This window comes from Anolis carolinensis, chromosome 2 (assembly GCF_035594765.1).
Source record: "Anolis carolinensis isolate JA03-04 chromosome 2, rAnoCar3.1.pri, whole genome shotgun sequence".
NCBI lineage: Eukaryota > Metazoa > Chordata > Lepidosauria > Squamata > Dactyloidae > Anolis > Anolis carolinensis.
The window spans coordinates 175,661,643-175,689,217 of NC_085842.1; the positions used below are offsets into that span (position 1 = coordinate 175,661,643).

Below are 27,575 nucleotides of genomic sequence, written 5' to 3' on the forward strand. Positions count from 1 at the left end.
GAAGTAATATTCTCAAATAAGGGGTTGAGTGAAGATGAATTAACAGAAAGTTCTCATGAGAAAACCCCTGGAAGTACGGGGTGGAGCAAGGAACTTTAGGGCAGAGAGCCAGCATGGTAGATCAACACAACTGTGTGAAAAACAGATAAAGAAGGTCAGTGGCAAAGCCATGACTTTATGTCTGTTTATTAGCAAGCCAATTGTTTACCCTAATTCAGTTCAGGCAAAGTTGGTGTTTGAGAAAAAAATTTGGCCTGAGTTCATGTGTCAAGTCAAGCCCTGTTCATTGAAGGTGTTTATAGTCGTATTTCATGTTTTTTACTCAGGTTTTCTAGGAGAGTTGTTATTTATGGATTTATGCCACATTGAGACTTTTTTTTTTTTGCTATTTCTGGATTGTGTGATCTTTGGACTTTTCAAGAGACATGTGAGTTCCTGTATGGACCTCACCTGCTACTGAACCTGCTTTGGATTATTCCTTTCCTTTTCTTTATTACTGCTTTCTCATATATTTTGTGTGTTTTTACAATAAACTATTTACTTATATTTGGACTCCTGTGTGGTGCTGTGGTCATAGGTGGCTCCAGGCCTGGGGTGCAACAATAATCCCCAAAAGTCAAAACTGCCAATATGGAGGAATTACTATATTCAGGAGCAAGGTAGACATGCTATTAGGAGTCTGTCAAGAAAAGAAAGAAGCAGTGAATAGAGGGAGACCAGGTGGGGAAGGAAGGAAAGGAAAAGAATATGGGAGCAAGCCGTGCTACCATCACTAGCATGGATACTTGGGCAGTGAAAGGAAGATAGCTATAGCAGTTGAGAGAAGCCCTTCAAGCAATAGGATTCACTCTTGGAAGTTATTCTACTAATGTAGACCCTCTGATGGTGACTGTTAACCTGTTTCACCAACTCATGGTGAGTTCTGTGTCTTCAAGGCTGTGAGCAGATCTGAATCAGCTGCTTTTGCACAAAGGAGACACCACCACACTGAGTTGGTTACTTTCCAAATGCCTGGTTAAGAAGTTGGCTGTTAAGAAGTAGCTCTTACTGTGAAGAGTTGTGCAACACTGCATTCCTATATAATTGTTTTTGTGGGTGTTTGCAAGAAGAGTCAGAGAGCTACTGGATATATACAATAATGTCATAGTTCTGGACAGCTAATTTGTGATCTGGAAGATATCTCTGTTGTATTAATATAAACCTGAAGTAAACAGAAAAGACCACATGGTGTCACTATCACTCTAGAAAAATTGAAAAGATCATATATTGGTGTGTGTGTGTATGTAGAATTTATATATAGAGAAAGACACGTCCTTTTGTTAAATTTGTCTTGCAGTCATGCTATATGTTTAACATGTGTATATTTGATAGAATAATAATCATCATCATCATCATGTCTTGGTACATTTGAAATTTATTTCTTATTCGCTCCATGTGTCACAGATGTTCTAAAATATTCGGAGCGTATTTGACCTAAATGAAAATGTAGCTATAATGCAAAGAGCTATTTTAGATGCACAGTTTCTTATGTCATATCACAAATTGCTTTGGAACGCTTATCGAGTTTCAAAACTATGCCACACAAGGAACAGGGCTGTAATGCCAAATTCTGAACCTCTTTGGGCATGCAGCATTGGTTGCACTTAAAACACAGTGGTTTCTACTTTTAGTTGGAAAATTCAAAACACAGGACTTAAATTCTTCAAAGAATGGTTATCTGGGAAATATTTGCAGTTGGAAGCATTAAAAGATAATTTTCTTTCCTACGTTGTATAGATTTTTAGAGCAAGGAATCTGCAGGTACGGTGCACAGTGTACTTCAGCACATTCCCAGGAAGAGCTAACAGAATGGCAGAAACGATACGCTTCCCGCTTGATAAGATTAAAACAGCAGAAGGAAAACAAACAATGTTTAGGAAGTTACATGGAATCCTTGATTGAAAAATGGATGAATTCCTTATCTCCTGAGAAAGTGGTAAGACAACATGAAACTACTTTTTACAGTATTTGTATATGACAGTAATAGATAGTCTAATTTTGGCACTTCCAACTATATTTGGTCAAAGTATTTGGTCTCAAATCACCATTTAAAAAGTGTATTTGTTATTTTTGTTTGAATGTGTGATTCACCAATCAAACCTGATATCTGTGGAAGATTTTGATAGATTTCATCCTGATCTTAAGCACTTGTCAAGAATCGTCCGGGATAACTATTTCTTGGGTCAGTAGTGAAATTAGGAGTTGGTGCACTAGGAACAAAAAGTAGATAATGGTTCCCCCAGCACATCTCCATCCCCCCCCCCCCCCCCCCACAGTAGAATTGTCTATTTTAAAAGCAGCCATTATATCAGCTCTTCCTTCCTGGGGCCAATCCCACAAATGCACACATAAAATATACACATCTACTACTGTCTGCAGCCTCTTTGCCATGAAGGAAGAGGGAAGAAATGCTTAGAGGAATTACAGTATTATTGTTTCTGGCAACATGTTACAATTACATAAAATGTAACAAATGCTCTTTGGCATTGGTAGATCAGTTCCAAAAAGCCACTGAAATGCATGCTGCACCACAATTATGGATTTAGTCTTGTTGAACTATAGAACACAAAATGCTTTATGTTGTGGGGTTGCCATCTTGCGAGTGACTGCGGTTAATGGCTGTTTGTTCTGTGGGAGAGACATCTAGTAGTAATCCTTTGAAATTCAAGATACTCCACTTAGGCAGAAAAAATGAAATGCAAAGATACAGAATGGGGGGACGCCTGGCTCAACAGCAGCACACGTGAAAAAGATCTTGGAGTCCTTGTGGACAGCAAGTTAAATGTGAGCCTACAATGTGATGCAACCCCCCCCCCCCCAAAAAACAAACAAACAAAAAAAAACAATGGGATTTTGGCCTGCATCAATAGGAGCATAGTGTCTAGACCCAGGGAAGTCATGCTACCCCTCTATTCTGCCTTGGTCAAACCACACCTGGAATCACACAGTGTCCAATTCTGGAAATAGAAGGGAGATGTTGATAAGCTGGAATGTGTCCAGAAGATGGAGACTAAAATAATCAAGGGTCTGGAGAACAAGCCCTATGAGGAGTGGCTTAAAGAGCTGGGCATGTTTAGCCTGCAGAAGCGAAGGCTGAGGGGAGACATGATAGTCATATATAAATATGTGAGGGGAAATCATAGGGAGGAGAGCGTAAGCTTGTTTTCTGCTGCCCTGGAGACTAGGCTGCAGAACAATGGCTTCAATGGCCATTTGTTGGGGGTACTTTGAATGTGATTTTCCTGCTTCTTGGCAGGGAGTTGGACTTGCTGGCCCCTGAGGTCTCTTCCAACTCTATGATTCTATGAAACTCTATGCCCCGTCCTTTCAAGTGGTAAAAGTTTCATTCATGGGTAGTTCTTGGTTGCAGAGATACATAGAAAATCAAGTCCATCACTTTGAAACACTCTGTATAGGGTTTTTATAAATGTAACGTACAAAAGAATGGTGGTCTCTTAAGTGTACAGGCAATCCTCGAGTTACAAACATCCAACTTACAAACAACTCATAGTTAAGAATGGGGGTGAGGCAACAGGAAGTGAAAGAAATCTACCCCTAGGAAGGAAACCACTCCTGAAAATGTTATCATGGGGAAAAGGTATCTCCACTGAAGCTTTATCACCAATCTTTGTTTCCACAAGAAGCAATTTTTTTCAAAATCCAATTGTCAAAGGGAGAGAGAGTTAGGTGAAATCTTTTGAACAGAAGAATAGACAGCAAAACAAACTCCACAGGGTTATTAACCCTTCCCTATGCTATCCAGAGCAAATATATATGGCTGAAGTTATACTTAAAATGGACCTGTTCCAACTTAAAAACAAATTCATCTTAAGAACAAACCTACAGAACCTATCTTGTTCATAACTTGGGGACTGCCTGTAATTTATTTTTCCTGTACTTGTTAAAGTTGACTTTGACTCTTAGGTATTTAAATAGTTTGCAGCACAAAATATAATGTGGTTGTTGACCACTCCAGTTTAAAATACCACTGAACCTTTGCTTTTTGTTTTGTTTTGCTTTTGTATGACTTTTCCCTGAATTATCTATGTATATAAACAGAGCAGTAATTGATACAATTTGCTTGATTATTTTTCTTGTGTACGTTTTGTTGATTTAGATAAAATGCACATCCCACAGTATTTGTCCTGTTCAGACATGGTTTTTATTACGGATAGTGTCAAATTATTCCTTCAATTCTATTGTTCCTATATAGAATTGCTAACACTGATTTTCCCTCCATAGCTTAGTGAATGCCTAGATGGTGTGAGAGTTGAACATAACCCTGAACTGTCACTTACTGTTACTACCAAAAAATCACAACAGATGTGGACATTTGCTCTTACATGTAAGGTAAGATTACCTTTTATAGATTTTTTAAAATTTTGTTCTTTAAAAAAGCAATGTATCATTTACTATATTGCTGGAATTGTGAAACTACAAGTGTTTGCATTTTACATTAGGTGCATTATTGGTTTTGGAATCATAAGGATCATAAGGATGGAATAAGCCAAATTTTTGTAGTTCCAGTACTTTATTCTGCCAGGGGATGCATCTTTTGAATGGTATACCACTGAGAAAACTCCTGCAAGTGGAAGAGGAGAAAACCATTTTCACTCACTTCCTGAAGCCACCAGTACCCTTCCTCCATTGTTCCAAGGTGTCTTCCACTTCCTAATAACATTTTGGGGGGCAAACTGGAATGGAAACAATGTTCATATTAATAGAAATGGTTCATGGAAATGTGAATACTTCTGCAAATAAAAGTATTCCTTCCACTTGCAAGAGAGAAATGAAAATTCATGAGTATTCATATTCACAGACTGTTACTTGTAAAAATTAAGATAAGTGTGTGAATATGAAAACAATGATACCATGTTTATGCTTTATACTATTTGTAGAAAAATTATATTCCTACCTTGTCTCAGGATTCAAATCTTTTGGCTATGTATCAGAGAGAATCATAGATGAACAATTAAGGTTTATGAAATGGTGGAATTTAGCATCCAGTATGATGAGCTCATTATCAAATTTTATGCTGATCTTGAACCCACAAGTCTGTTTTGTGCAAACCTTTATAATCTTTGCAGCAGATGTAAAGATCTTATACCCGGCCCATCAGTTATTGGGAGTTTTCACATTCCATGTTGGGACATGGTGTTTTAATAGTTTGGATTAAAAAGAAAACCATACCATGCCACATAGTTATTTACAGAGTTTTGTTTTTCCATAGCCTGCACGAATGTTGTATCGGGTGGCATTGCTGTATGATGCCCATCGTCCTCATTTCAGTATCACAGCAATATCTACTGGAGATAGCACTACCCAAGTATCACAAGAAGTTCCAACAAACTGCCAGGAATGGATAGGAGGAAATATGGCCCAAAATGGAATAGATCACTCTGTGTACAAAATCAACATAGCCTTTAGAACAGAAATTTTTGGGACATTTCGCCAAACTGTGGTATTTGATTTTGGGACTGAACCAGTTTTGATGCAACGAGTAATGATCGATGCTGCTTCAACTGAAGGTATTGTTTATGTATATTTTTCAATGAATATGCTTGTTGCTAGTGTTACATGATTTTCTTTGTTATAAATTGTCTCCAGGATGTTTTTTATTATGCAGGCAGTCCCCGAGTTACAAATATTGAAGTTATATATGACTCTTAGTTACAAATGGGAGTGAGACAACAGGAGATGAGAGGAAAACTATCCTCAGGAAGGGAAATTCACTCCTGAAAGAGTTATCTTGGGGAAAAGTGTCTCCACTGAAGCTTTATCACCAATCCTTATTTCCATGACAATTTAAAACATTCAAAATCCAGTTGTCACAGGGAAAGAAAGTGATCTTCTGAACATTGGCACAGGCAGCAAAACAAACTTTACAGAGGTGTTAACCCTTCCCCATGCCATCCATAACTTAAAAATAAATATTTTGACTGGAATTACACTTTAAAATGTATCTGTTCTGATTTACATGCAAATTCAACTGAAGAACAAACATATAGAACCTATCTTGTTCATAACCTGAGACTATCTTTGCATGATAGTAGTTTTCATGTTCCTAGTTCTGAAAACTCATAGGGACTTCTGATAAGACGAACTTTGTTTTTTTAAACCAAATCGTAGCTTCATTGTAATTTACTGTAGTCATGTTTAAAACAGCAGTTCATAATTCTTTTGCCATATCATTGAGATAAGAAAAATAATTTTGTTAATCTGTGTCTGATGTGAGAAGGTTGCATAATGAGATTGTAATATTTTTTAAATTTTACTTTGATTATTCTAAACCCTTGCTGTACTAGAGTTGTTCTAAAAACAGCATATAAGGGAAAAAAGAATAAGAAAGAAATAAGAATAAGCCAGTAGATTGAGTGATAAATAAATCTAATCCGTAAGCCCTGTTACTGTTGTTTAGGCAGCTATTGAAAGTTTTCCTTCTGGTTGCTGTATAAGTGCACTGTTTAATTTTTTTGCTCCTTAGTTTACACAGCAATAGTTAAAGACATTGAGCAATTGCAGTTTGGACATGACTGTGGTTTATATTTGTACAAGGATGCTGGCAGCATCAAATCAGATCTTGGCCATTAGTTTGTATGCAAAAAGGGCACTTGCACACAAAAAAGTGTTTCCCCTGCCAACTGTGCTAGCATCCTTTTGCATCTGGAGACCCCCGATCTCCAGTTCTGTACCAAGTGCAGTGGCTTCAAGTGTATTTCTAAGTTCAGTTCAAGATTTTGATATTGATATACAGTACAAGGGATGTGAGGCTGTCTCTGTTCCTCTTGAGCTGCTAGGTAGGAAGGCAGTCTATCATATGGCACTTGTTCTTAAAACCAGGGATTACTTTCTGTTTTTCTGGTTTTCTGTTTTCAAAAAGTATTTTTACAATTAGTCTGTATTTACATAATACTTGTTTTAGCTGGGTTTTATTTGCTGTGTGCTATCTTGGGAGTACCAGTAGGCTGAGAGACAGTAATACCCTAGTCTGTGTGCAGAGGGCCATGTGTGAGCTTTTCATGCACATCTCAGCTGTTAAAAGATGTTCTTATCCACAGAAGATGATTATAAAATAATTTCGGAGACATACAATCAAATCAAAATAATCAGTCACAGTAAATAATATCACATCGAACAATTGCAAATTGCAATAAACAGCAGAAATAAATGTTTTTCAAAGCCAGGCTTAACAGACATTTTGAGGAATTAAGTTGTACAAGTCCACTGGCATCCAGTGAGAGAAGCTGCACATTACATTCTCACCACATGAAATGTTAGGCCAATAAATAATAATAATAATAATAATAGTAATAATAATAACTTTATTTTTCTATGCCCCCTCCATCTCCCCCCCAGGGACTTGGGGCGGCTAACACAGGGCAAAAGCCCAAAGACAATAAAACAGAGTAAGACAAATAAAAACAGCAGCTTCAAATAAGTAAAACACAATAAAATCAAAAATGCAATACAAATGCAATACAGTAACAGTAAAAACAGTAAAAATTATTCTTCGTGACTGTACATTTAGGAGGACAATTTTACAGTAGAAGAAAGTAATTTTTCTCACTTGCCCTGTTTTCTGTGGAAATCCATACTCATGCGAGATGAACAAGCAATCATTGTGGAGAGAGAACAGCTTTAGGGATAAATGGATGAACCAAAGCAGGGTTTTATCCACATTTCCATTCATAATTTCTCCATTGCAAATTGCCAGTGGTGAATGTGCTCGAAAGTTTTAAAGTAGGTATTTGAGCTACTATTGCAAATGATTGCATCGAGTTGTTTGAGTCTCCTTTGTGCAGAGAAAAGTGGGGTATAAATAAACATAAATATAATAATAATAAGAAAAAATATAATTCTAGTTTGGTTTCCTGTTCTCAGCTATTTGGCAGCAGACAAAATATGCCAACCACAAGGCCTTTTCAGATGCTGTTAGAAAGCTGGGAATGTGTTTCAAATCTCTATTTGCTAAGGCAGACTTTACCAATTTGAGGCTCTCCAAACTCATTGTGCTGAAATTCCACCATCTCCAATCCCCCATGATGCTGCTTCAAGCAAAAGAATTTGACAGAAAGAAGCCAAATTATATACATCTTGAGAATATTTTTCTTTTACAGATATCTCAAAAAGGTTACAATACTCTAATCATGGTGATCTTTTAAAACACAATTCCATTCTTTGAATAATATAACTAAATTGTTCTCTCTTTTTTTTTCTAAAAAAGTATTAAAATGTGACTATTACACGGTGAAATATGGGAATTTTTTTGACTTAATGGCATTTGAATTTTGAATTGACTACAAGCATAGTTGTAAAGAAAAAAGTTTTTAAAGCATCAACATTGTTTTAAAAGCCACATGTTTACCCGCATGGGCCAGGAAATACTGACTACTTTGGAAGATATATCTTTACTGATCTTGCTTTTGAATTGTGTTTTCTTGTGTTTTAAATCTCTTACATTTGGATTCAGGTTATATTTTAATTGTACAGGACTTGTTTTATTTAATTTTATTGTAATCAACTTTGACTTGCATTCTTGGGAGGAAATTGTGTGTAGATCAAATAAGTAAAAAAAGAAAATCGAGATTTCAGTTAGTCATTAAGTGTTATGAAACACCCCCTCCCCAAAACTATCTGTTTAACATGTTACTGTTGAAATATGTGTTTCCATGGATATTGTATTCCTTGTAGAATATGCATACCTCGCTGCAAATAACAAGGCAAGACTTCAAATTCTCCCTTGTTATGAGACAGTTTTCAACAAAACCTGTTACTTAGCAAAAGTTTTCAGTACAAAGGTGGAAATGGTATGGTAATTGTAAATAGTACATATTTTTTTAAAAATTAAGAAGGCAGAATGTATATCTAAGGTGACTGGTAAAATGGACTTGCCATCATCTATTAATGAGATCTTTGTGTCACTGTAGTGGCCCAAGACAAGGGCTTGTTTTGTAACTATGAATGGAACTGTTGTATTGATGTAGCAATACCACAAGCTTGCAATTGAGTCAGATATGGGCAAATAGTGTGCAGAGCAAAGGCAGGATGGAGCAGTGACAACTTCACCTGCCCTTATTTTTATATCAACAGAAATAGACTTATACACATCTTTCTTTGTGTATGAACTCATAAACATTAAGGACCACTGTCTAGACATCTCTTTCACAGGGTATAGACTAGACATACAAGTGGTTGTACTGTTCCGCACAAAACTCAAACACTGCAGAAACATGATAGACCATATCCAGAGCACTGCCTCTATCAATCATAAAAGGAAAATGAGATACAGCAGACAGTGAACAAGTGAAATACTGACTAAGCTAGCTACAAAATGAATGAGTAATGAAGATGAAGCCCATTTACTGGCACATCCTAGCATAAGTTTATGAATTTTAGAACTCAATGCTGATTAACAGCTGGGACTTTTTTGTTTGGAATATATGAAAGCAATCAAGTATCTTAAATTAATCAAAGTGTTAATAATTAGTTTTTTTGTTATGTCTTTGCATCATTTCCTTCTCCTTATAATTTTCTTTACAAGTAAATAAAACGCTTTAGCAGTTCACTCTTGACAGAATTGTGCTGATAAAAGTTTATTTAAAAGAACAAAACAACAGAATTTTAAGCTATAGAATTGAGGCCCCTAGCCATATTTTTGCTGATATACTTTTCTCATCCTCATTGTTATTTTACTGTGATAACTTTCCCAAAGAGTGTAGGATGTTGGGTACTCCAATAAAATATTTCCAAGATGTGAGAGCAGTTTTCTTGGCATCATTTTAAATTTTTTATCGCATATACTATTTTTAACTTTCCTGTATTTCTGTCATTTGACATCTTACCATTTGTACCCGTTTTCATTTCCCCTGCACTCCTTTCCCATCCACAATGTTGCCGTATTGTTAAGTTAAAGACCAACATGCTCAAATTAGCATGAACTGTCACCTCATAGCAGCAGCATATTGTGTAATATCCAACAGTAAAATAAGCACCTTTTACTGTTTGGATGGATCCAAGCATCAGGATTATTTTAAGATCCTCAAAAAATTTTTGTTTCAAAGTAAGGTAGAATTTTGTTGTTGTTTTAAAAACACTAGTTGCCAAGTATAGAAAATAGTGAACACGAGAACATTGATTTCTAGTTTGAATATGGTATTTTTCTGAAGAAAGTTTTTACCTTTCAGATTCTTTCGCATCTTCAGGGATGGATAGTTTCATAGTGTCATTTAGTTGCTGCTAATGAGCTACAGAATTCTGACTTCGAACCCGTTACATCTACACGTAGCTTAACAAAATGTTACCCGCATACATGTGGTGTGTAATGAGTGAAGCATGCCCTTCTTGCCAATCCTCAGTTGGGTGGATCTCTACACCAAGCTAGACATAGTTTGGGTAACCTACCAATACTTCTACTAACAGATTCGGACAGTTATCTCGGTTCACACATTTGCCTAAGTGCTAGGCTGAGGAGTTAATGGAGACAAAGGCGTCTAAATCGAAGGTTCTCACTATTAAGAGTGTTTTGATTTAGTGTTTTGATGTCACCTTTGGTGACATCCTTCAGATTGTAGCCTTGTCCCCATTAACTCCTCAGCCAAGCACACAGGCAAACGTGTGAACCTAGATAACTGTCAAAATCTGTTAGTGGGAGTATCGGTAGGGTAAATTAACCTTAGGTTGTACCTGAGATTGTGTGGCCCCAAAACGGAGAAAGGTAGTCTTTATTTTTTAAACATGTTCTGTTTATTATATTTTTGGTTTGGTTTTTCATTAGGACATACACAGAATTAGTTGACACAAGTAAACCATGGCAGGAATCCCGTTGGTTATACCCACATAGAGTAGATCTATTCAGTCAGTCATTGAATTATGAGTCAGCATGTTCAATGGGTTTACTGTAGTCAGAATGATCGCCCATGAGAGAGAGTCAGAACTAGCAATAGGATTTAGATCATGAACTGTTCACATTTGGTTTTCATTTAGCTTTCCCTAACATAACAACAACAGCTATTAACTTAACCATCTTGAAATACTGTTAACAAAAACAAAAGTAAATGTCATATAGTCTCATTTAGAGAAAGTCTAGGACAGATAAATTCCTGTTGTCTCTAAAGAAATGCTGACTACCATGTTGTTTGGCCCTGCCTGTTTGTCCACTTAGATTCCTTGGCAGGTCAAGGTGTTTGGAAGTTGAAACACAAGTCATCTTCACTAGGAGCCATGACTAACTAATTTCATCTGGATTTAGAAGAAAAAAGTGATGAGCTGCTAGTTTCAGTCTGAAGGAATGGGTACAATATCAGCATCCAAGTCAATAATGCTAGTAAACGGCTGTGACCTACATTAAGCTGTTAGTCCCAACCTTGGACTCTGTATGACAGTGTGAGCTGTATTAGAAAATGTGTAATTAAGCTCAATTAATTCAGATTTGATGAGTTTGGTATGGTTGGACTAATAATGTGATTTAAGATACATGCATTTCTTTCAGTGTTGTTATAGCCATATTAGTGTGGATCAGGGTTGCAAAGGGTTAGCACTAAGTCTCAATGGTGCTACAAGATCCCTTTTTATTGTGCTTTTTTGTTTACATAATAAGATCTCAATATGAAGCTCATTTGTATATTTTTTCCATTTAAAAATTGTAAATGGTTTGTGATGTAAGTAAATTCAGTACAGTATAATACAGTTTCACATTGGATGACAAAAATATGAATGCAAATATGCATATGTCTGATTATATGCAGGCTTTTTTTAAAAATGTTAATGCTTGCTTGTTATTGAGTGGTATTTTATGGCTGTTCTATTTGTCCATGTAGTATTCAGTTGTGACCAGTTTTGTAGCACACTAGACTCTCCTTGATCTTTGTGGTGACTTAAAAGAACTAATTCTGCAGCAGAGTAAAACCTTGTGTATTCTGAATCTGGGTCTGTTAGAACTGTAGGTACTGTCTTGCTCATCCTATTCTTTATTTATGTAGAACAACCTTGGGGTCCCAGCGGTGCCCCAGTCATTTGAGAAAGGCACTGTTTGCCCATGTTCCAAGTGTAGCCTAGATCCAATGTCAGCTGGGTTCACTGGGTGTGGGTGAACGACATCTTCCATATGCAAGTTCCATCATCCATGGTCCATCCTCCTCCAAACAACGCCAGGATGTAGAGTGGATCATGTGTGCCAAGTTTGGTCCAAATCTGTAATTTGTGTCAATTGCAGTGGTCTCAGGAAGTGAGTAAAGGTAGTGTACGTCCCATCATCCTAGGCATGTCCTCCACCAATCTGAACCAGGATGTAAAGGGGGTCATTGGGGTTCTGTGTGCCAAGTTTGGTCCAGTTTCGTCACTGGTGGGCGTCACAGTGGTTTGTGGGAGTTGTAGCATTTGAAAGTACTGCAAATACCATCATCCATGGCCATCCTCCCCAAACGGCACTAGGACAAAGGGGGCGTCATGGGGGTTATGTGTGCCAAGTTTGGGCCAGGTCCGTCATTCCTGGCGGTCGCAGTGGTCTGTGGAAGTGGCGGCCAATCAGAAAGCTGCCACATACACACATACATACATATCCACATACATACAAATACTGGCTTTTATTATATAGTAGCTTGGGTACCCAGAGGTGCCCGGGTTATTTGAAAAAGGCATTCTTTGTCTTTGAATGCTATGTATTCTCAGTTTGGAGTGGGTGAACTACAATTCCTAGAATCGTGGGTCAATCCTCCCCAAACCTGCTATTATTCAAAGTTGGCCATTTTGGGTCTGTGTAGCAAGTGTGGTCCCGAACTGTCGTTGGCTGGTCATCGCCTGGCTGCAGTGCTCTCTGGATGGGGGTGAACTACTACAATTCCCAGATTCCAGGGGCAAGTGTCCCGAAACATCTGTCAGTATCCACAGTAGGCTAAGTTGAGTCTGTGCGCCAAGTTTGGTCCAGATCTGGCATTGGCTGGGTTCAGTGCTCTTTGGATATAGGTGAACTACAACTCCCAGAATCAAGGCCCATTCCCACAAACCCTTGCAGTATGTTCAGTTGGTCATGAGGCTTCTCTGTGCAAAGTTTGGTCCTGGTCCATTGTCGGTGGGGATCACTGCAGGTGAACTATAACTCCCTTTTCCCCAAACTTGTCAAATATGTTCTGTTGGTCATGGGGGCTCTGTGTGCCAAGTGTTGTCCTGGTCCATCATCGGTGAGGTTCGGAGTGCTCAATCATTGCAGGTGAACTATAAATCCCAGTACCTACTATTCTCAGATGTCCAGGCCAATTCCCCATAAAACCCACCAGTATTCAAATCTGGGCATATGGGGTATGCGTGGCAAGTTTGGCCCAGAGCCATCATTGTTTGGGTTCATAGTGCGTTCTGGGTGTAGGTGAACTACAACTCCTCTAAATTCCCCAGTAGGAGTCACAGTGCTCTGACTTGATGCAGGGTGAACTACAACTTCCACCATGTGGAGTCAATTCCCCAAACTCCTCCAGTAAGTGTAGTTGCTGCTCAGTTCTGCTGTGTTTGCTATGCAGACAGATTTGAAAGGGAAGGGCAGTAGGCGGGGTCATGCAAATTCCACACCAATGGAGAACCCTGGGATACCTGCCTTTGGTGGAGGAAAATGCAAAATTTAGGATGGAATGGTCCCCAAATGAAAGCATTCCTTGGATGGTGGGCAGTAGCGTTTAGGGAGGACATTGGCAGGGGTTGGGATACATGTTCATGGAGCTCGCTGTAACTGCAATGTCAGTGGAAGGGAGTGACTGGCTGGCTCCTCAGCACTGGGAACAATAGCCTATTTGTGGAGGCCGGAGGCTGTCTGTGTGAGCGGACACCCGTGCCACATACACACATACGGGTTTTCGCTTTTATTATGGATATAGAATATATAGATATATAGATATAGATGGATTTACATTTTCAGCACTGACAGAACAAGTTCATGAATCTGCTCTTTCCAGATTATGTGAATTGTTGTACCCAAAGCAAGGAAACTGCTTTAGTTGTGTTATTGTTGCAGTGCAAAGTATAGCTTAACAAGAAATGGAAATAATGTTTAGTGGGATAACTGTAGCTTTTGTTTACGTTATCTAAAATGTGGCTAATTAGACATTGCATTGATAAGCAATGCACACAACTTGAGAAGCCTTACGTTTGTGGTTTAATAGTGTTGAAAATAAAAAGTATCCCACAGTTCATTTTCATGATTGAACTGATTTAGCTTCAGAAATATTTAAGTCTTTGAATTCAGTACCCAAGAGTTCTTAGTGCTGATTACTTAAAGAGATCAAGGGTAGAGGCATTCACTGCGGCACAAGGTGTTGGAATGTGTGTTTAAAGAAACGTGCAATCCCCAGTAGTATTTGAAATGTGGTTTATGCTTTTATATACTGAACATCAGTGACATTTGTTAGTATTGCTTGGAAACAGAAGATGTTTGTATAAGTAGAGTTCTAAATTATTGTGAGTATTCTAGTCCACATATGATTTTTTTGCTTTTGTCTTCCCTGCTAGTACAACTGCTAAACAGACTAAGGACCTTGTCACATGGCCCTTCTGTCTCACTAAAAAAAGGGAAGGTGCGCGGGGCAATTTCTGGCGCCCCACACACCCTCCCTCCTCCCCTCATTACACATGGAGAGTAAGAAAGGGTGCATTGCCACCCTTTCCCACCTCCTATCACATGGCAGAAAGCGTGCCAATGTGGGGCAACATGCATTGTCCCACTGCCCTTTCTGCCATCACATAGGTTTTTGGGGCTATCAGCACAACGCTTTCCTCCCCATAGTGGAGGGCTATTTGCTTTCCTCCTCCATCGAAGCTATCTGGATGACACTTTTCTCCACTTTGGGAGGAAAGTGGTCGGGGCCTGCTTTGTGTTGTGCAATGGTGCATGGCAGGCCCCATCAAAGCCATGCATGAAGGTGGTAAAACAGGGCATTTGTGAAAATATCATAGGAAGGGTTTGTTTAGTGCATAGTTCAAAACTTGTCTCATGGCTACAATCCAGAATTGGAAACCAGAATTTGTTAGTTGACCATTCTTGGCTTGTTTGGGCTTACAACCTAGCAATACTGAATAATCTGTTTCCTTATTTATTTCGCGTGCATACTAACAAAGGGAAGTCTGCAACATAGTTTGTTTTAAATAAGCCAGAGCTGACTAGAATGTATCCATTGAGAAGAAAGTTACCAAAACAAATACACATAATGCTATACTAACCATAAATTTCATGGACAAAAGTGCCACTAACCTATGCTTCCACTTTCAGTTCTTGTTACTGAACAGTAGATCAGTTAGAAAGATTTTATGGAAATCTTCATAAAATCCTTCAAAAATGCATATCTTAAAAAAACCATTGTCTTCATACTTGGAGTGAAAGGTTCTATTCTAATTATTTTTTACTTACTGCTTTACTTACTTATTTCTTTACTTAAAATACAGTTCACCTATGTTTATGATCAAATTTCTTTCTAAAATAAAAATAGATCCTATCATTTAGTTCCTATAATTTAATCCCTATGGTATTAAATGAGGATAATTAATAGAACTTGTCACATTAAAAACAGTTTATGGGATACCCATTTGCAATGGAGGCCACAGAGTTATTGTATCTTTACTTTCCAGATCTGTATGCTACCTTCCAAGTGCTGTCAGTGGAATATGTTGTAATTTGCTTCTGAAATATAGAGCAGTGTGGAGCTTTCTTTTAAATTGTGCAAGTTGTACCTGCTGCTTGAAGGTAGTCTAGTAATAGTGAACTGAAGTATTTTAGTTCCTGGTACATATTGAGGAGACAGGTCACATCATTGAAACATTTCATTTTTTTTCATTTTGCCTTACATAGGTTTTCAAAAAGTGTCATAAACATAATCGTAACAATTTTTATTGTATTTTAAGAAAATATGTGTCTGGTTCTTACTACTTCATATTTCCCTACTGGCATTTAGATCTTGAATATCGAATGAATGCACGGCAACAGCTTTTCACTACAGCCAAGCGTTGGGATTCCACTTCTAAGACTATTGTAGAATTTGAGCCAAATGAGACTACTGAATTGGATAAGAGCCTTCTGATCAGATACCAAATTCCTCTGTCTGCTGACCAGCTGTTTACACAGTCTGTCTTGGATAAGTCATTGACCAAGAGTAACTATCAGTCAAGACTGCATGATCTCCTTTATATTGAAGAAATCGCACAATATAAAGAAGTCAGCAAGTAAGTATTGTTTCTGTTAAAGACTTCCTTCACATACTAATTCTGCTGTGACATTTGAAATACAAGCGTACTTTTCTCTTAACTTAGAAATCTAGAAACTATTTCGATCTTCTAAAATCTAGTCCAGGCAGTAACCGTTTTTTCAAAATGTGTGCTGCTCTTAAAGTGAGTAGTTCTTCTAGGTGCTTTTATAAACTGATCATAAAAACATTAATAGTTTTTCTAATTTACATGTGCTATCAGAAGCAGTACTGATCAACATGATAGTTCAAGGCCTGGTGTTGGTTTGCAGCAAAGAAGCAGTTCTAGCTAACAGGAATAGATATGGTGCAGGTCCCTAGCACATTGTGGGGAAAAAGCCTGCTGAACCCCCACATTAACTAAGTTGAGATGCAATCTACAGCAACCTCCACCCCAGTTCGTTGTTTCATAATCAATGCATTCTTGATATTTTAAGCAAGAAGAAAAGTTTTCCAAGCCTCATTGTTAAGCATCTGCATAGTTACACATCATAAATTAATTTAACATTTAACTCAACATGATGCCCCCTTGACTACCACTTGTGCTGCTTTGTGTTAACATTTACATTTGCAGCTGTTTTTACTCGGTTCATATGCTAAAGAATTTTTTACTGTTGCAACTTTTGAAATCTTGGCTTTATTATGTACAGATTGTTTTTGTGTTTTATTTGATATTTTATAAGGTTTTGTATATATTTTTTGACAAGCTTTTGTCAAGCTGTTTAAAAGTACAGTAAGTTACTACAGGCAATCCCTTGTGGCTGAGTATGATTGCCTGCCAAGGGTAAAGTCTTGGCAGTGGATCCGTAAGTGACTGTAGAGACCTATTCTAGATCCACATGGTCTGTCACTATGAGGACATAGGTTTCCAGGTATAAGACAGTCATGACAAGGGTTTGCCTTCCTTTTGGCACATTTCACCCCCTTTGCCCTCTATTTGTGCCTCCTCAATATCCATGACACCATTGGTAACAGCTGACCTCCAGTTAGAATGGTCAAGTGCCAGGGGTTCCCCATTTTCAGTGTTTAGGCCAGAACATTGTTTAGGGTTAGCTTTAAGTCTATCTTTAAATATCTTTTGTTGTCCACTGACATTCCGTTTGAGAATCAAGTAGCTGTTTCAGGAAATGGTGATTGGGCATTCGGACAAAGTGATCAATCCAGTGAAGTTGATGGCAGAGAATAATTGCTTCAGTCCTGGTGGTCTTTGCTTCTTTGTCCACCTGTCTTTTCAAGAGATTTGCAGGATTTTTCAAAGGCAATGCTGATGGAATCTTTTCAGAAGTCAAGAATAATGTTTGTAGGTGGTCTGTGTTTTGCAGGCATACAACAGAGCAAAAAAGGCAATAGCTTTATAAACAATCATCTTGGTATCTCTACTAATCTCCTGATTCTCAAATGCTCTATGCTTCATTTGAAAAAAATGCTGCACGGGCAGAACTCAGACAGTGTTGTATTTCAGCTTCAATGTTGACTTTTGTGGAGAGGTGGCTGCCAAGGTAGTAGAAATTGTCAAAATTTTCTAGCGTTACAACATTAAGCTTTATTTCTAGCATTACAGAGGGATTGACTGGCGCCTGTTTGTAGAGCACTTTGTTTTTCTTGATGTTCAGTGAGAGGCCAAGCTTTTCATATGCTTCTGCAAAGGTGTTTCAGGAGGCTTGTAGGTCTTCCACTGAAAGAGCACAAACTACATTATTATCACCATATTGGAGTTCAATAACAACGTTGTTGTTACCTTACTTTTGGCTTTCAGTCTGCTGAGGTTAAAGAGCTTGCCATCTGTCGGATATGTGATTTCCACACTGGTGGGAAGCTTCCCACCAACAAGATGTAGATTCAGAGCTATAAAGATGGAAAATTAGGTTGGGGCAATAACACATCCCTATTTAACACTTTGTGAGCTGTTGCTGTCCAACATCATGTCATTGTGGAGGAGCAGCAGGATGTTCACAAATTTATCAGGGCCTTTGATTTTTTGGAGGATGCTTCAGAGAGCATTATGATTCACAGTGCCAAAGGCCCTTGTAAGGTTGATGAATTCTATGTAGAAAGATAATTTTGTTCCCTGCATTTTTCTTGAAGTTGTTGTGCAGTCAAAATCATGTCCACTGTTCCCCTGGAAGGGCAGAATCCGGAGGATGCCTTCTGAGATAGGTAGAACGTAGTTTGCAAAGATTCCTGTGAGGATTTTTCTGGATGAGGTTAAAAGGGAGGTACCTTGACAGTTTCCACAAGCTTTTAAAAAGCTTAATTATAATGGTGCCCCTGTAATCCTCTGGGGTCTTCTTGATCACCTACACTTTTTCAATAAGCTTGATATGTTGTTGTGTCAGCTCAGGCCTATCTTCTTTAAAGATCTCATCAGGTCCAATGGCTTTGTTATTTTTTTAGTTGGTTGATGGCATTACTGACTTTCTCCGAAGTAGGCAGTGCTGCAAGCCTATCCCTGGTTTGTTGTGCGATTTGCAAGAAAACCACTTCAGCCACATTAGAACTGCAGTTAAGGATGTTACAGTAATGCTGTTTCCAGTATAGTCCAATAGATTTTTGTCCTTTATAAGTTTGGTTCCATTTGATGAACTTAGAGGGTGTGTGCCATGATTTGTTGGTCATAAATGACCTTTGTGCCTTTTTAGTCCAGCAGATTTATTATATTTTCTGGTACTTCACTGGACCTCAGCTTTTGCACGAGCATGATTTTTTTCTTAGCAGCACGGTTGGTTTTTCTTTGCCATGCTTGGAAGGCTTTCCTTTTCTTATCAATTATCTGTTGGATATCATTATCATTCTCATCAAACTGGTCTTGGTGTTTCCTAGTTTGGTATGAAATGGTTTGTTCACAGGTTGTAATGATAGAGGTCTTCAGTTTATTCCAATGTTTCTCAACATTTTCAGGGTTTCTGTGGGTAGATGATCCTTGTTTTGTTTTGAGAAAAGCTCATTGAGAGGGCTTTTGGGTGTTCATTTGGGAGCGGTCTTGATAGCCATTGTGTATTGAATTAGTCGGTGGTCTGTCCAGCTGTTATCAACGCTTGAAATGGTTCTTGTGAGAAGTACATTGCGGTAGTATCTGCTACATATAATTATATAATCTAAGAGGTGCTAATGCTTTGATTAGAGGTGCTTCCATGATGTCTTAAAACGTATTTTTTGGTGGAAATGTGTGTTGATGCCGACAAGGCTGTGTTCCAACATTTAGTTTTAAGTAATATGCCATTTGTGTTGCTGTTTCCAACCCCATCTTTCCCTATAGTCCCTGGACACAAGTCAAAATCTTACCCAACTCTTGCATTAAAATTACCCAAGAGGATAATTGTTCCGAAGTTTATTTTTCTTTTTTGACTGCAAGATGATGACCCCTCTGGATGCGGTAGTCCAGTCTGGGATAAGTAAAAGAGGCAGAATATGTTTAGGGCACCTTTTCTAGCCCCCTCCCTGTGTGGAGTGAACAGAGTGGATCCTAAATAGGCCTGCTCAGTTTTGGCTATAGCTGCCGAACTGCTCAACTACCTTGGCCCATGAGTTAGAATGATTGAATGCATATCCACCACCATGTACTGGTCCATGGCTAGGGTCTTCCGGATTTCACAGTCCTGCCCCCATTGCTACTTGTTGAACGCCATGGGACTTTTGATGGATTTGGTTTGTCTTAGAAGACACTGGTGCTGTAACACCTCTAAGCTGCGTGAGCACTGGAAACCAACACGGAGGCCAATAAACAATCTAATATCTTTATTAAAGCAATAAAGGAATCAAACAAAAATAAGCAGAATATAAAGTCCAGCAATAGTCCTTTTAGGAAAGGTCAAATATAGTCCAGTAATATAAAGTATAATGTCCAGTATTAGAGATCAAGTTTTCAAATCTAATAACCGAAACACACCCAACTTCCAGGCAGTTTGAGTGGGGAATAAAGCAAGGTCTCTCAAGAGAGTTCCAAGTTCAGTGTCCAAGGCAGGGAAACAAGGCAAGGCAAGGAAGCAAGGCAAGGCAAGGTTGGTCGTGGTGGAACTGAAACGCAGTCCAGTCTTGGCAGGGAGACGAGACACAACACCCGGTCTACTCGAGAGTAGCGCTCCGTCAAGCCACTGAGGTATACAGGAACAAGAGTCAATGTTAATTTTCCAACTGTCACGTTGACACCGCGGCGGGTAGTCTGTGCCCAGAACTTTTATGGGACTTCAAAATCCTCTCCGAACCAGGTGTCTGAGTCCACATTTTCCCAAGGGAAACGGACTGATGACAACAACTTGCCAGATGTAAACCTCCCTGAAACTTCCCAAGAGAACCGGTTTAATTATAATCCTCTCTCTCCGCTAATCTCGCACTTCGTCTCCGAATCTCCTTCTCAGAGCGATGTGTTTTGAGAAATGACTTCCTATCAAACACAACACTGTCCGGGGAGTCAGGCTCTGATTCAAGGGCTTCCGTAATTAGCTTTGGACCCAAACTGTCAACAGGGGACATCTGGAATGGAACGGAATCTTGCTGAGTTGGGAAAAAACCCATATCCTCTTCAGTTTGATCTATAATGGCTGCGGGATCATGACTCAAGGGTCTCTGAGACATCACAGGTGCACACATTTGTTTTATGTGTGGAGATAGGTGCACAGCGACCAACACACAGAGTTTCTGATCCAATGGCATGGTTAACATGACAATTGATGGTCTCTCATCGCAGCCATTGTAACACATACCATGTTTTCATTTGCCTGCCATTGTGAGGTCTTCAGATTGTACTTGGTCTTGTTCCTCCCCCGTGACCTTGCTGCTACAAGTACACGATTCCTGATGGCTTCGCTCACAGGTTCACTGGAACACACAAGTCCTCTTACCACAACAAGGTGATGATACAGCAAAGGGAAGTAAATCTATAAATTGCGTAGGTAGGTATAGCAATCCTTCTGAAACTATCCAGACAGCTGCAATCTTTTGAATGCACTTCTCTCCTTCACTCTGTCTATACAGAGTTCTGTGGAGCATTTGGGGTACTAGAAGGTGCCATAGAGTAAAGTACTACTTGCAGGAAAACTGTTTGTTGTAAAACTTACTGAATATGTGACTGAAGTGTAATTGAATCAGTGATTTTAGATTTGCTAAAAAGCCACCCCCACCTTGGTATTTCAGTAGAAAATAGCACAAGAATAGGGATAAAAATATTCACCTTTTAAAATGTGACAATGGGCACATTAAAGGAGATCTGCAGCAGGCACCTTAGCACAATCCATTCCTTTCTCCTTGCAAAATACTTCAAGGTAGATGGCAGGAGGGGATCATACTAAATAACAGACTTGAAAGTGTCGGCGTGACAGGAGTTAAGTGTTCTGTCAAGCAATGAAATTATTTCATGTGTCTGAGCAAAGTAAACATTACAAAATTTCTGACTACCTGTTGGAAGAGACGTTTGATTGGGACATTACACTACTTAAGAGTCTCTGTGACAGTATTTGTCATATAAAATGGCTGATTTCTACAAGCAGTGGGTAGGGCTCATCTGTTTATGAATTAAGATCTGGGTTAAAGCTTTGGAGTATGATGATTTACAGTGACCATCTTTTTACCAGAGGTTCAGAAAGACACTTTTCATAGTTATCACTTTTAGTTATCAAGTTCATAATAATCAAAATCTGTGGGAAATAAAACTTTTTTATTTTCAGAGATGGTTTACAAGCATTTTTAATAATATGTGTTCTACTGCTGCTTGTCTTTTGCCCTTATAATGGATTTATTTTAAATGCTTTTAATTCACAAGATAGTTTAATTGCATTTTTAAAAACCCCTTTAGGTGTTTTAGTTCACTTTTGTACTTTTATTCATATTTTAATGTTTGTAAATTTGAATGTTGTGGATAAGTTGGAACATAATAAAGTAAAAAAAAAGACATGCTTGTAGAAGGTCTAGTTTTGAAAATGGTGTCCTTTCAATCAAACATAGGAATTGAAAATCAAAATATTTTGATCTGATCCATGGGTAGTAGCTTACAACTAAGTGCTGGCTGCACTTAGTAATATGTGTGGCAACAGCTGCAACTCATTTAAGAAATTGGTGACCTAATCCACTGCTTCTGAAATTGTGGGTCATGACCCCGAAATGGGGTCCCCTTAGCTCAGTGTTGGGGTCCCAAAAATTTGGCAACAGATAAAGGTTGCTGAATACTACCTATTGGCTGTTTTAGACATTTACACAAATCTGTTGTGCTGTGTTTACAGTGAACTCTGCAGAAAATGCTTCATTTGCACTTCCTAAAAAGAAAAATCAGTATGTTTAGCAAGCCTTGCAAATATTTATTACCAGTAAATGTTTAATTTTTATACCTATTTTATTTACCTATGTACTTGGGGTGACTTAAACATTTCTCAGGCCAAAAGGGTCACTAGTGAAAAAGTCCTGGCTTAATCTAATTTCATTGTCCACATTTTTTCTCAGGAAGTACTCATACTTTACTTGCTTTTTTTGCCTGGAAAAAATATCTCTAGTTTCTGTTATCTCCCATTATTCATTTATTTTTCTGTTTAAATTGTACTGTATTGCCACTTTGAAAGAAAAGGAGAGGGAGAGAGATATGAATTAAAACTACACAGCCACTGAGTCCTAGAACATTGCGGTGGAGAGCAGTTTGTCAAAAGTGATGACAGATCAATGGGTTGGATCCAGATTTAGGTGTCTGCAATTGGGTTAGAATTGTACTTGCCTGTCCATTCTCAGCTCCTCCAGATCTTGGAACAATCTAAGTAGAAGGTCAGGGCATTGTGCCAAGCGGGTTGCATAATGCAAAAAGGGAGGAAGTGATCCCTGCAAACCAGACAGGAGCATTTTCTGTAGACAGAGCCCTTTTCTTGAAGGTACCAGTAAATTGTTCTTAATCTAACCCAATGGACAAAACAGAAGTTTATTATTTAGAATATTAATATACATACACAAGAAGGCGTTATACAATGCAGGGTGTTTCGTAATGATGGACCCAATTCCACAGTAGTATATTTCACAATGGCAACATATTACAATTACACAAAAAGTTAGTTTAATGAGTTATCAAGTTATACTAACCATTTTGAGCCAAAGAGAAATCTAAAAAAAATAAAACGTAAACCCACAAATGAAGAATATCTCATTAAACTTTATGTTGTGGGGTTGCCATCTTGCAAACAACTGAGGACAAGGGCTGTTTGTGCACATCTAGCGGTAATGTTTTGAAGCTCTATGTGTCATCCTTTCAAATGGTAAGAGTTTCATTCGAAGACAATTTGTGGTTGCAGGGATGTAGCGATTTCAAATCAAGTCCATCTATATGAAACATCCAGATTTTCTTTTTACTGTTACTAAATATATTTTACGGCTGAGATATTTAAAAGTATTTGGCATTCTTTTTCAAAATTAATCATGTTATGAAACACAGAAAAAAGACATGGGTGTCTAGTCTTAGCAGCAAAAAGTCTTCTGATACTTCAAAAACTAATACAGTAGAGTCTCACTTATCCAACACTTGCTTATCCAATATTCTGAATTATCCAACGCATTTTTGTAGTCAATGTTTTCAATACATCGTGATATTTTGGTGCTAAATTCGTAAATACAGTAATTACTTCATAGCATTACTGCGTATTGAACTACTTTTTCTGTCAAATTTGTTGTTAAACATGGTGTTTTGGTGCTTAATTTGTAAAATCATAACCTAATTTGATGTGTAATAGGCTTTTCCTTAATCCCTCCTTATTGTCCAACATATTCGCTTATCCAATGTTCTGCCGGCCCGCTTATGTTGGATAAGTGAGACTTTACTGTATATTTATTTTGACATAAACCAATCTTCATCAGCTGCATACGAGAGTTATCCAGAAAGTAGATTACGTTTTGGAATTAAAAATGAACAAAGTATAGGAGAAAACATTTACCATATGCAGTTGACAGCCACACCCAAATACCACTTCTCAACATAGTCACCATTAAAATCTTGGCACTTACCATAGCGATGAATGAGCTTGGCAACTCCTTCCCCACAAAACTCTGTCGCTTGCATCCTCAATCAGCTGGTCAGCCCTTCCCGCAGCTGTGCATTGTTGCCCAAACACTGATTGAGGTATGGTAAATGTTTTCTCCTATACTTTGTTCATTTTTAATTCCAAAACGTAATCTACTTTCTGGATAACCCTCGTATTATCATGCTGAATTACATACAACATACTGTAGTGTTACAAGATAACTAATCATGTATTACCGCATCCTGGCATTTTGTTGCCATTCCAACTCTTATGCTTGTAACATTCATTTCCTGGCTTCCCTACCGTGTTTCCCTGAAAATAAGACAGTGTCTTATATTAATTTTTGCTCCCAAAGATGCTCTAGGTCTTATTTTCAGGGGATGTCTTATTTTTCCATGAAAAAGAATTCACATTTATTGTTGAACAAAAAGTGAACATTTATTATATACTGTGCAGTAGTTGTCGTCATAAACCAGCATAACCAGACAAACTGTGAATCCTATCAAGAATTTCTTGTTACTACCATTATTTCCATGTTCTGTTTGGTGGGCATGCTTCCAAACAAAAACTTTGCTAGGTCTTACTTTTGGGGGAGGCCTTATATTTAGCAATTCAGCAAAACCTCTACTAGGTCTTATTTTCTGGGGATGTCTTATTTTAGGGGAAACAGAGTAGTTGTTTGTAGCATTTAAAAATATTCATGAAGGAAGAATTCAAAATTATATGTGTATATGTCACAGCATGTTTCTACAGATGTATTTTAAACAATTTCTCAGTGTCATTTTCCTGCTTTTTGTCTTTGGTTATTGCCCTGTAAAGGAATGTACTTGTATATCTACCGCCCCCCCCCCCCCATGAATATCCTGTGATATGGATAATTTCAGTTATAAAAATAATTTGGGGCACCATGATTTATTTAGTGTCTTTCTTAAAATTCTGGGTATTCATCTTCCATATCCTCTCTGACTTTTCTTTTCTGTTTTTGCTTAATACAAAAGTGTGGGTTTTTATTCAACAGAATTAACTTTATGCTTTCTGGTTTAGGTTCAACATAAAAGTGCAATTGCAGATTGTAGCAAACTTCATGCTCACCGGTGTTTCTGGAGGTGCAAAGTATGCCCAAAGTGGACAACTCTTTGGACGGTTTAAGCTCACAGAAACGCTTTCTGAAGACACTTTGGCAGGGCGACTGGTGATGACCAAAGTCAATGCTGTTTATTTATTACCAGTCACTAAAGAGAAGTCAGTACTGACCCAAGGAACCAAAGAGAAGGTGTATGAAGCAGCTATTGAAGAAAAAACAAAAGATTATATCTTTTTGAGAGTATCCAGGGAATGCTGTGAAGAACTAAATCTTCGAGCAGATTGTGAAATGCAGGTATGCCTGAAAACAAATTTCCTATGTACCTCCTTCCATTACATTTGGCTCTCTTTATTGTTATCTCATCATAAGGCAGTCATAGCATATGACTAAATGATGACAGAAAATATGGCACAAAAACATTTTTAAAATAGAAGACCTGAAGAGCAATTAAATGATTTGCACCATGTTGCACAACAATGAACTTGTGATGGAGTAAAGAAGTTATATTTCTCTATTTAGACTCCATATGTTTATTGGAAGCACATTGTCAGCTCTTTCTGCTGATACAGTGGAGTATTGTAACCTGGGATCCGGCATCCATTTCCATCAGTTCTATTTTGTACAGTACAGTAGGAGCAGCCTGTAAAAGCAACTTCTTACACTTCTGCAGTTGCTGTGGCCAGGGACAGAGAGCAAAGGAAAGCTGTCTACACTGTATCGGTGAAAACTGACAACACTATCTTGGGACTTTAAGTGAAAATGCTAGGTTGTGTGAACAACTGAATGGCTCTAATATTCTTAACCAAGATAAGACGTTGCAGTAGTTATGGTAGTGGAAATAATTGCAAGCACTGCTTTTCCTTTGCATATAAGTACAACATTTTGCATATAAGTGCAACATAGGTCTTGTGTATGTGTGTTTGTAAATCTTTTTCTTTACCAATATCTACATAGTTTTTTAAAATAAAAGAATACTGCATCTTACAGAGTTTTGTTTCTAAATTAAAACCTGTCTGATATTAATATGTGCGTAGGCTCAAGCCAGGTATCTCTGCTTCCTCAGGGCTTCAAGCATCAGTACTTGCCAGCAAAACCCAAACTTTTTTTTCAATTTCTAACAATCACAGGCAAATTATAATGGTCTGTGGAGCCACTAGCTTTGTTTCTAGATATAAATCTGTAAGAAGCATGCATTCTGGGCTCTTGTTAAAGCCAAATTCTTTCTGTTTCCCTCTTTCCTTTTTATTTCCCAAATCACTAAACATGCTGTCTGTTCCTGTGGCTGTGACCTATCCTCACCAACTCTTTTTGACCCCCACAAATCTGGCTTCAGTCATCTCCACTGATTGAAACTGCTCTAACCTATGTGTCTAACAACCTCTTCTATGCTAAGGGTGAGTTCACTGGAGAGCGATTATCACACCATAAATGAAGGGAGCATTCTATATTATCGCCCATATAATTGCACAAATCTTCTACCACCAATGAAAAAGGTGGATATTATTGTGCAGCAATGGGATGGTAATGTTGTAGTGTTACACATGATTTTTTTAATGTAGGGAGCATAGTGAGAGAGACTCCTGTAGTAAATTATAGTGTCATATCTCCAGGTTTGTTAATCCACACTGGAGTGTTATGGACACTAATTTGTCCTGTGGTTATCCTATGCTCACAGTTTTCTTTCTTTCTTTTTTTGCACACATTTTGATGCCATCCATCATCAAATGTTTCCATGCTGGTTCGAAAATAAAAATTAGAACTATGAAATATAAAAATAAAAGAAATAAAATCTAGAACATTTAAAGCAGAACTAGATTATTACCAGAAAAAGACAACCATAGCACAAAAAATCTTTAAAAGCATTCAACAAAAAACTCTGGGAAAATACAGAGTTCTTCATATGGCACTAGAAAGACTACAGGAAGGCGCCAGGTGAGTTGCTCTGAGGGGATCAGTATATGAGCAGCTTGTCAAAGCTGAAAAGGCAGTGGCCAGCCACCTCATTTCATTGGAGAGGGACACCTGGAAAAGGTCCCAAAAGAGGAAGATGTGATCTATCATCTATGAGTATATACAGAAGGTGGTGATCCTTGCATTAGCTTGGCTCAAAGGATTCAGGACTTCCTAGGATAATATTTGGCCCTGAAAATGAATGGAATTCTGGTAAAACAATACTTTTAAAATTAATTCCCTTCAAAAAATAAAAATATCACATCTTCCAGTATGGCTTCTGACATAAGTGTGGACATTTTGTGC

At 38.1% G+C, this 27,575-nt stretch overlaps 1 protein-coding gene across 3 annotated transcripts in view; it reads left to right on the forward strand.

Moving 5' to 3' along the window:
* helz (helicase with zinc finger) overlaps positions 1-27,575 on the forward strand; it is a 178,708-nt gene that overhangs the window by 55,703 nt on the left and 95,430 nt on the right. For all 3 annotated transcript variants that reach the window (XM_008116368.3, XM_003224437.4, XM_016995744.2), the window contains 5 exons: positions 1,777-1,975; positions 4,282-4,389; positions 5,270-5,567; positions 15,966-16,233; positions 25,280-25,613. In XM_008116368.3, the coding sequence (XP_008114575.1) occupies positions 1,777-1,975; positions 4,282-4,389; positions 5,270-5,567; positions 15,966-16,233; positions 25,280-25,613 (1,207 nt within the window). The remainder of the gene's footprint in view (positions 1-1,776; positions 1,976-4,281; positions 4,390-5,269; positions 5,568-15,965; positions 16,234-25,279; positions 25,614-27,575) is intronic.